Source organism: Monopterus albus, unplaced genomic scaffold, assembly GCF_001952655.1.
Source record: "Monopterus albus unplaced genomic scaffold, M_albus_1.0 scaffold40.1, whole genome shotgun sequence".
Classification (NCBI taxonomy): Eukaryota; Metazoa; Chordata; class Actinopteri; order Synbranchiformes; family Synbranchidae; genus Monopterus; species Monopterus albus.
The window spans coordinates 5,880,447-5,891,106 of record NW_018127920.1 but is presented as its reverse complement, the minus strand read 5'-3'; the positions used below and the strand labels follow the sequence as shown (position 1 = coordinate 5,891,106).

The 10,660-nt window shown below is 39.1% G+C and overlaps 1 protein-coding gene across 6 annotated transcripts in view; it reads right to left on the bottom strand.

Moving 5' to 3' along the window:
- Positions 1-9,655: 9,655 nt before the first annotated feature.
- Positions 9,656-10,660, bottom strand: part of dicer1 (dicer 1, ribonuclease type III) — a 58,519-nt gene continuing 57,514 nt past the window's right edge. For all 6 annotated transcript variants that reach the window (XM_020599235.1, XM_020599234.1, XM_020599237.1 and 3 more), the window contains one exon: positions 9,656-10,033. In XM_020599235.1, coding sequence (XP_020454891.1) covers positions 9,868-10,033 — 166 coding nt within the window. In that variant the 3' untranslated portion in view covers positions 9,656-9,867. The remainder of the gene's footprint in view (positions 10,034-10,660) is intronic.

Here is a 10,660-nt window from a genome sequence, read left to right as displayed (position 1 = left end):
CCCCCCCCCCCCCCCCCCAAAATTTTGCCATATCATTTTGTTTATGATATAATTTTTATATCACATTTGATACATGGGGTGTTTTTGACAACGTTTTGCTCACAAAAATGTTAATTTTAGATACAAAAACAAATGTTGCCCATAACATTTTCAAACTATAGAATATTTCAGGCAGTTTTTCTGTTTTTTTTTTTTTTGCATAAAACTTTTTTACAGCCTTTTTAGTGCACTTTGTGGTAGGCACAAAAACCGTTTCTGTCCTTATTCAGGCAAAGATGCACCTTAAACTTTTCACAGTAGACGTGAGAAATGATTGCCGGTGCAGTTCTTGCATCTCTGTCGGGTTTCCCATGTTGGAAAATGATCAATGCCATCCCTTCTTACATCAAGGAGGCGCACTGCAGCTTGGTCGTTTACAGGGTGGTGTTGGAGTCGCTTCTGGAGAGGATAGTGGTCTGCCACACTTGATTTTGGCCTTTCCTGCACTGGTGAGAGAAGTGCCAACCAAAGCCTGAAACCTTCGCAGAGCCATGTGTTTCATCTGGGGCTCTAGCTTCTTCTGGTCTCTTCTGTAGAGGTTCCATGCATTGATGACTGCCACTGTAACAGTGTACCACCAGATGTACATGTACCATCTTCGGGATCTGAAGCTGAAATTGTAAAGTGCAGACAGCATATCAAGGAGATCAACACCTCCCATGAACTTGTTATATGTTTCAACAATGGCTGGGCCGGGGAACATTATGTGAGTTTTGGATTTGCGATCCCCGCGGGTCACATTTTCCACCTGACTGGGGTTGAGCCAGAGATATTTATCCCCCTCAGTGGTGTATCAGTCCCTTGATGCCCAACAATGTCCCTTAATGACTGAGTCGTTATAGCCCAGTATCGGTGAGAGTCGTTACCTGTCTTTGAATCCTCCCCTGTCGACCGACGCCTATTGTCCTGGTGGGCATGTTTGGGCAGAGATCTCAAAACAGGATTGTAGATGGAAGACAAGTTGTGTCTTAGTCCACCACCCCTATTTAGTGAGGGGTGTTCTATTTTTACAAAAATAAGTTTCCTTAACACCTCTCTCAAACCAGCGATGTTCTCTGGAGAGATCTGGACTTCACTGTCCTCAAAAGAATGTCCTTTGTCCTTCAGGTGGAAGTGGACTGCTGACTCTGGTCCACTGGAGTCGGCCCTCCTGTGTTGGGCCATGCGTTGGTGAAAGGGCTGTTTAGTTTCACCAATGTACAAGTCGTTATACTCCTGACTACACTTAATTGCATACACCACATCACTCTGTTTATGTCTGGGTGTTTTGTTCTTCGGGTGGACCAGTCTCTGCCGCAGGGTGTTCCCTGGCTTAAAGTTGACTGGGATATTGTGGTTGCAAAACATCCTTTTTAGCTTCTCTGATAAACCAGCCACATAAAGGATGACAGTGTTATCCCTTCTTGTTTCTGGTTTCTCCCTGTTGGTGTTGGGCCTCTTCCTTGCTTTGGTGAAGGCCCACTTAGGGTATCCACAAGCCCTAAGGGAGTTCTGGATGTGTAATTTCTCCTTCTTGGCCCCTTCTGCAGTTGTGGGCGCTTCCTCTGCCCTGTGATTTTAACCCATGTGTCATCCACGTAGCGGAACCAGTGGCTGGGAGCGGTACCAGTGAAGGAAGACAGGGCTTTCTCCTCAAATTCCTCCATGTACAGGTTGGCAACTATAGGAGACACCGGGGAGCCCATAGCACAGCCGTGTTCAGCTTATTATGACCTGGATGACTGAGAATCTGCATGGAGATTTTCATCCAATTAAAATGTAATCTATAAAACAATAACATGCAAAAAGTGCAGGGGTCTGAATACTTCCTGAAGTCTCTGCATGTTCTTCTTTCTATCATTGTGAAGCGGTTTTATTTTAAATCTTCATCAGGGTTAAATGGCTATTCAGACATACTGTATATCCATATCTCTATATACACATCAGAGTGCGCTGTCATATAGTCTTAAAACGCCACTCAGTCAGCTTTGAACAGAAATAAACCCAAACTTCAGATCTGCAGTGTAGTTGTTAGAATCACTGTTAGGATGTTTTAAAAATAAAACTGTAATGTTTGGAAAAAATGTGTCATTTTTATAAGAAGGTTGATTTTGCCTAAAAGTTAGTGTTGCACAAATAAAGTTAAAAAAAACTAACTAAATAATACTGTAAGAATAATGTTCCTACTTCAGAATGAAAAAGTTGTAATTAAAAAAAAAAAAGTTATCAAAATGCAGCCTAAATGGAAAAAAAAAGTTTTTTTTTTGTTAATTGTTAAAAATTATTGTGGGTATATTTTTACACAACTATGGAAATGCACAAGAAATTACAGTCCAACAATACAGGCTCCAGAACAAAATCCCAGGAGTGTGCCACAAAATAATTTTAGGCTTTTCCAATGTGTTACTATAATTGTGTCACACTATATAAAATGAGTTTTAAAAAGTTCATAATATAACTGAGCGCTGTCTGTCCATGAGAACTGGAAATGTTTAAAAAGGAGGCAAATGAAGTGGGCACTAGAAGATCATAAACCAGTATACAATATATATGAGGTAGAATAACAAATGTATTTTTTCAATTCATTTGTCAATTCCACTTCAAGGGTGGCACAGTGGTTGGCACTGTCACCTCACAGCAAGTAGGTTCCAGATTCAAACCTCTCAGCGGCGTTTGCATGCTCTCATCCCATGTGACTTTTCTCCAGGTACTTGGGCTCAGTTGTCAGTTTATTAAATACACCAACCCTAAACTAATGTGGTCTAATAAAACAGCCATCTCTGAATAATGCAGCACAGTCCAACAGTAGCACAACACCAGCCTCTAAAATGATCATACAGTTGAATCAACAGCTCTCTGAAATGGTTTGTATACAAACTGAACAATATCACCTTCATGAAGGAGATTGAACTCATTTTAGCTAGGTGTACCTAATAAGCTACCACCTGGAATAATATTGGTTTTTGAGTATATAAATGCATCATTCAAATATAAATTGAATCTGAACAGTCAGGTTGTAACCCCCTGCTTCCAGTTGTTATGCTAAGCTAGACTATTCCTTAGAGATCTTGATAGCTTTACATTTTGGCCTGATGGAGGCACTTGAGAGATCAGGGGGTCACCAACTTTCTGATTCATCATCCTGGGAATACAAGTTTCCATTTTTCAGAACATTTCATCAAAATATCACTGCTGAAACATCTTACATAATTCTACTTACCTCTTTACAATATGTTGTCATATTCCAAACTACATCAGTCTCACAAGGCTCTTAGAAATCACAAACACACCTCTTCACTTTGTATCGTCGTTTCGAAATAAGCCATTAACCAACAGGAGCCAGAGTGAATGACCATACCATTACTTTTATTTTAGATATACTGGGCTACAATTATTTAAAAAAAGAAAAAGAAAAAAGAAATTAAAGGTATTTGTGATCCATAAGGTGCAGACTGCAAACCACTGCAGCATGGTATTACAGTATGAGTGAGGAGTTCAACTTACAATCTAATGTCCCTTACACATTAGCTGCAGGTTGTGATGGCCCATAATTCCCCACACGGATACAGTTCCCCACTTTCTCCATTGAGTGCCACTCTGCTGGTGTTCTGCTGCTTCAGTCTTCCATACCGGTTGAGTTCTCCGCACTCACGGTTTCATCAGTGGCATTTCAGTTCTCTTAACATGCTTCATTCTTTCATAATTAGACCTTAAAGGAAAAATCCACCCTAAAACAAAACTACTGTTGGAAAGAAGTCTCAAGGTACATGTTCATTTTTATATTTGACATCTGGCCAGATGTGGACGGCTGACATCACATACAGACATGGTTCATTTAACAGTAAAAGCAAAAAGAAATGATTCTGAATCAGAGTGAACATAAATTGTTTCTTTTGACAGTGGTCAGCAGAAAACTTTAAGACAATCACTTCAGTGAAAACAAGACAAAGTGATTTCTATTAAAAACCAATTTAGAGACTAAATCTCCTTTTCTTTTTTATAGAGGCAGCTAGTCCTGATCCAGGACTATGATGCTAATTCTGGAACACCACCTCCCCGAATTTGGACATTTTAATCACTGTTCAATTTATACAACTTTTTACAAAAAAGAAGGGTAAAAATACAAACTCACTGGATGGCAGGAAGTGTTTGATGTGAATGCAGTGGAGTACAAAGTAACAATACATTTTTGTGTCTGTCATATATCACCCCTGGGAGATATATGACAGCGTTTAACTACTACAGAAAGCAACAGTGTTCTTGATTCAGCTTCTGATCATCAGGGGCGGCAGGAAATATTGTACTTGTCACCTCACTACATTTATCTTAAAGCAGCAGCTACTTTTCCAATTAAGATTTTACAAATAAAAAATAAAAAAAACTACAAGCTTCTAAAAAAAAATGTTTATGTATTAAATATTCCAACAGCCTCAACTTTTTTTTTTTGGCTGGTAGAGCTTTAAAAATAAAATATAGCGTAACATTTCCTAGTCCTCTTTCCTCTCCCACCAATCATCTGAAGATCTCTCAGATTTTTCCTATGATCCTCTGGAGGGGCACAACCCCCGGGCTCAGGGATGACTGGACTAAACAAGAGAATAACAATTGTACTTGAAGTTGTTAAAACCAGCTCCACCTTAAGCAGCTACAACAGTAAAATGCTCCTTGTGGATTGATGCAACACTATTATTTATCTAATAATCCCAAATATGATGTATCAGTCACAGGGGCCAGTACTTGTACTTCTCATACATTAAGTGCATTTTGTTGGCAATACCTCTGTACTTTTACTGTACTTATTAGGTGTTCGAATGCAGGACCCCTACTTATAATGGATTCATTTTATTTCAGTTAAAAGATGTGAACACTTCCTCCACCACTGATTATAGAGTCAAAACAACATCCACAGTTAAGTCCAAACAGCATGAACACTTTTCAGACGTAACAATAGAGGTGTGATGTCAAAGTTAAGCAAACTGACAGATCAGAAACAAACATCAGATTTTGGTATCCATCGCCCAGAATTACAAAAACAGCTTCCTTTTATAGCTGTCATTCTGTCTCAGCAAACATGGAGTACAAGTGTGGTCAAAGAGGCAGACAGTCTTAAAGGAGCCACCAAAAGGGTGGCCTTCAAAGGACTGCTTGTAAACTGAACCGGCAACTTCCTGTCCACTCACAAGCTTAGTGTACAGTGGATTTTGGAATACATGAGGCCACAAAAAGATAAGTTACAACTCTCAGCTGTTGGCTAGAAACACCTTGAAGCACAGCCTTGAAGATCTCTTTTGTGTCCTGTTTTATGCCCAAACCTAATCAAAAAACCAAAAAAGCCTTTCCAATGTATCAATGCCCCCCTGCCAGAGTACAAGACAGTCTGATGCACTTGAAATGGATAGTTATACAATGAATATGTAATTTTTTTCAAAATATGAGTGCTTGTTACGAAAAAAGTGGCTTCCCTGTTGGTGGAGAAGCAAACTACTGTAAGCATGGTGAAGACAGATATGAACACTGCTACAAACCTTCATTATAGTCTAAGATTTATGCAAGAGTACAGGAGCAAGTTTGAGTGGACTTTTCCTTTAGACTCCAAATAAAGGGCTGGGGAGGTTTGTCTTACAGACTGGGACTATCACTTGGATGGCATCCACATTAAAGTAGTCAGAAGACAATCAACCTGACTGTGTCAGGTCAGTTTGGATGTGGCAATATGCTGTCCAATTCATTTCCAAGCACTGCTTAAGGCAGGACATCAGTGTCGGCCAGACAGTTTAGCTCCAAATTACAGAGATTGTTTTGACAGTGTTTTTATCAGATAACTTGCAGGCACATTTTGTCTCATCTTCCAAAGCCCCTTATTCTGTTTTTAAAAAGGTCTGCGTGATACCAGCAACTGAAACAGCAGCAAAGCCTGAACCACAAGTTAGTCTTAGCATTACGTCATCATATATACACTCCTTTATTTTACTCTACCTTTCACTGCCTTTCACTCTGACATGAGGTAAACTACAGCACCCAAGTGCAATGCTCAATTGTGCTACATGTACAAAAAGAAAATCTAACAAAACTGCCAGTACAAAAAACATAGTCCATGGTGAAGAATGCAGCACTACACCTCAACTTCAACACACCTCCTCAAAAAAAACAAAACAAAAAAAAAACATACAAGGTTGTTGGAAACTGATACCACTTGTGGCAGACAAGATCATTTGTGAACCTTAGCTTCAACAGTCACAGACAAAAACAGAGTGGGCGTGGCACCATGAGTGATTTCACATTCTCTTAGTAATCCCTCCCCCGTCCCTCAAGGGATCTCACGGGTGATGAGAAAAGGACTAAATAGCTGTGAGTGTGGGTATGTGACTGAAGGACCAGATATACTAAATCTGAAGTCTGACTAACAGCAAGATCAAAATGCACAAGCCAAGTCTGACCTGTTAATGTTCATCTAGGTAGACTACCAAGGGTCAGACAGCTGCTTGAGAAATGACAGATTGCACTCTGTTGGTAGAAAGACTAAGGTTTTAAGGTATAATTGAGCTCACACTGATTTTTCACGAAAACTGAAGAATTTCATAAATTCACCCTAGTGTCAACATGGTTTTCTGCAGTGAAAATATAAAAACGTATGGCACCCAAGGAGACAAGAAAGATAACAGATCAGTCTGAGCAAAGAATGGATCAACAGGAATAAATCTGAATTATGCTTTGGGTTTTTTTTTTTTTTTTTTTTTCAAAACAGCTGAATCCAAAAGATGAACCTACTGAAATAAGAAACCTGACACCTACAATATGTATTCGGATGCATTTCAAATACAGCTATGTTAAACACAATCCACTGCTCATAATCATCATTCTAGTCTTTTCATCCAGGTAGTTTTGCTATTAATCCTCTCCAGCCCAAACATCTTTGGACCTGCCGGACTCCCGGGACTTGGACCCAGACTGCGACAGATCGTGTCCAGCCTGAGTTGCTACAGGTCTCAAATTTCTTTTGGTTCAAGTAAAACTTCAGCACAGGTCAGAGACTGAAACCAGGAGCAACACATGCCGCATCTTCAGCCAACTGTAGAAAATTACTGGCATGACTAGGTACTTATTTCATTAGGAATATGCATGACATCAGCACAATAGAAAACTAAATAATAAAGGCTTTAAAACTACACTAACTTAAAACACAAAGCCCTGAGTAATATTAGCTTAAAGCTGCATACATATGTATTTCTTTCAAAACACATCAAATGACTTATGTGAAAGGGGTTATGCAGTGACAATCCCCCCTCACCCCAAAGCTTGTGTGCTGCCCCCACCAGGCGCCCAAAATAAATAAATAAATAAACAAACAAACATGCAGCTTTAAGATGCCCTATCACTTCAGTTTGGTATTGTGCTTAGTATAACCAAATATACCTGCACTTAATCAAATAGCCACAAACTGCCGCCAACAACTCCCAGACACTCTGCTCACTTTGTGTTTTGGATTCAGGACCTATTTTTAAAGCTCAGCTGCTGTTGGGTCAGTTAATTTTAAGTTTGTTTGTTTTTTAATGGACAAAGTCGACCTTGTGACTGGGACAAGTGAAAAAAACGTCTCCTGCAATCTCTGGCTGAAATCTTTTCTTGAAAATATGCAATTTATGTTAAAAAGTACAGTCATGTCCATTTTTAACTGTCAAATTGAAATTAGATGAATTCATTCATTCTACATGTGTAACCATGGTGACTGAAATCCATTCTATGCTGTAACTAATCTCCTACAAAAAAGACACTGAACTTTTTAGGTTCAAGACTTGAGGCAAATTATTGTGTGTGTCAATTCAGTGCGTTGTATACTGTAGATGGTATAGTTATCACAGTAAAAAGACTAGACTATGTGCACTGTCAGAGTTACTGAACTGAGTGCACGGTCCACTGAGGCAGAAGCACCTGTGGGGGAGAATACGTGAATGAACTAGATTTCTGATAGCTATACTAATACAGGTGTAGGTCTCTTCCAACCTTTATTTATGAAGACTTGAAAAATTAAGCTCCCTTCTGCCTATCGTTTGAAGCACATTTGAAGTTTCTGAGTGCAATCTGATGATCTCTGCAAGCACTGACCCTCATTTGATCGATCCATTTGTTTTTATCCAAAATTCAAAAACTGGTTCTCAACTAATGGAATTAAGAGCTAATGAATGAGGAATTTAAAACATTTACACTATGTGCAGACAACAGACTTCCTACCCCCCTCCCAAAAAAAGAAAAATCATCAAGTGTGAAACTCAAGCATGGGAAGGGGAAGAGATGGCAATACTCTCCTCTACAACTTGATGGCTAATGAACCAAATCAAACAGGTTTCCAAAACAAAACAAAAAAGTCAAATAAAGAGGTATTATAGTTACAGTGCAAAAAAAGATTAGAAATTCAAGCTTAATACAAAACATAGCACCAAACGAAAAAGAAAAAAAAAAAGACAAGAAAATGCATGCGATTAACTGAGGTATTCAAGTGAAAAAAGGACTTATTGATGAGAAAAAAAAAGACATTTAGCAAGAAGCAAAAACATTCAGAATGGAAACCACAAAAAGGGTTGGTATCCTTATCCCTAGGAACTGACTTCAACCTCAGTGTCACATCTGCAATAGCTTTGGTAAGTATGGGATGCGAGGAACACTAGCACGTTGAAATGAATTGGCCTTTTTCACAAAGACTGTAATTGAAAAGACTGTGTATCCAATTTGTATAAAAGTCTGCAGCATATTGTACATGTGATATGTCTTTCTCTTCTTATATCAAAACTGGATGATTCAGTCCATGGAAAAACGTCTAGTGAGCAAGAATGACTAATTCAATTCCATCCATTCTTGATATCAAAACACGTTAAACCAAATCACCAAGATAATGCCATAAACGTCTAATCTCGCTCACACAAACTATAGATATATCCATAGGTTTCAAACATTTATAGAAGCCATCCAGTTGTTATGGTTTATACATAAGCTACAAGAACATGCAACCTCAAGTGCGGTTAAAAACTAGTTTAAATTACAGTAACTGGGAATGTTGAAATTCCTATCTGGTTTGCAGGATATGAGGGTGAGCCTTAGCACCTAAGGCCAAAAATATCATTCATGTAGTTTATATTTTCATATACATTTATATACTTTGCTACGAATATGATTTTGGTGTCAATGTGACCACACAATTCTCAAAATTACAGACCCTAATAGAAGAAGTGCAAAAATGATTAAGAATACCATTTCAAGACAGACATGCCACCAGGTGTTTGCTCCTGTGGTATCTGTTAGCCATGTCTGCCATTAGCATTTTAAAAACTGCTTTAAACCTGACTGGCACTAGTGCACAGGCTGAGGAGTTTAGCGTTTTTGTTTTTATTTTTTCTTCCTACACACTTTGATTTACACCTTTGATTGAACTATGTACAATCTAACACTACACAATAAGCATTAACCTCATCTTACTCACATCGGGGTTAACAAGAAAAACAAACAAAAAAAAAAAAACAGCAAGGAACAGACATTGCAACCTGACCTTTTTTTTTTTTTTTAACACTTAGCTTAATGTTAATAAAGCACTTGTGATTACACAAAAAAAAAATTGTGTTCGCGAAAAAAAAAAAAAAAAAAAAAAAAAAAAAAGAAGGTAAAAGATCCAAAGTGAAATCTGTTGTGAGATCAGTCTGCTTCTGTTGTTGCTTCTCCACAGAGTGCTCCCTGGCTGCCTTGGTTGTGCCGTCACAGGCTGAAGATACAGGGCTGGCATGGTGCTGTGTTGGAAAGCCAACATTAACATTTTCTCCGTTAGCAACAATAGCTTAGGTGGTGAGAGCTTGGAGGAGGAGCTCAGTTGTTTTGGACCTGAGGTTGATTGGCTTTGAGGCTGCGCAAAGCTCGTCGTGCCGCTGCTGACTTGGCGATGCGATAGCTGCGGCCAACTCCTTTAAATTTGCCTTTACCAACGACTTCTACCGTCACACGGACCTTCCCATCGTACGTTCTCTCTGCAGGGCTGCAAGTAGAGGCAACAGTGTTACAAACTGTAAATTCCATAACTTCTCTAACAGTGACTAAGGCCTTTATTTACCTTGGCTGCAGAAAGACCCGGGCCTTACTTTGAAACATTTAAGCCCCTTTCAGACATGCACCATTAGCCAGGAATTTGGCCAGCTATTTCACATCTAGACGTCATGTCCTTAACAAAGCCCTAAGTCACAAAGCCAGCAAAGAATTACCAGAAATTTTAACTGTTCAGACCTAGTCACATTTCTGGCTACACGTCTGAATTGAACTGGTCAAACTGCTGGTAAGGGCCCAGTCAACATGACGACAATGCATGTACAGTGCCTTGCGAAAGTATTCGGCCCCCTTGAACTTTGCGACCTTTTGCCACATTTCAGGCTTCAAACATAAAGATATAAAACTGTAATTTTTTGCGAAGAATCAACAACAAGTGGGACACAATCATGAAGTGGAACGAAATTTATTGGATATGTCAAACTTTTTTAACAAATAAAAAACTGAAAAATTGGGCGTGCAAAATTATTCAACCCCCTTAAGTTAATACGTTGTAGCGCCACCTTTTGCTGCGATTACAGCTGTAAATCGCTTGGGGTATGTCTCTATCAGTTTTGCACAT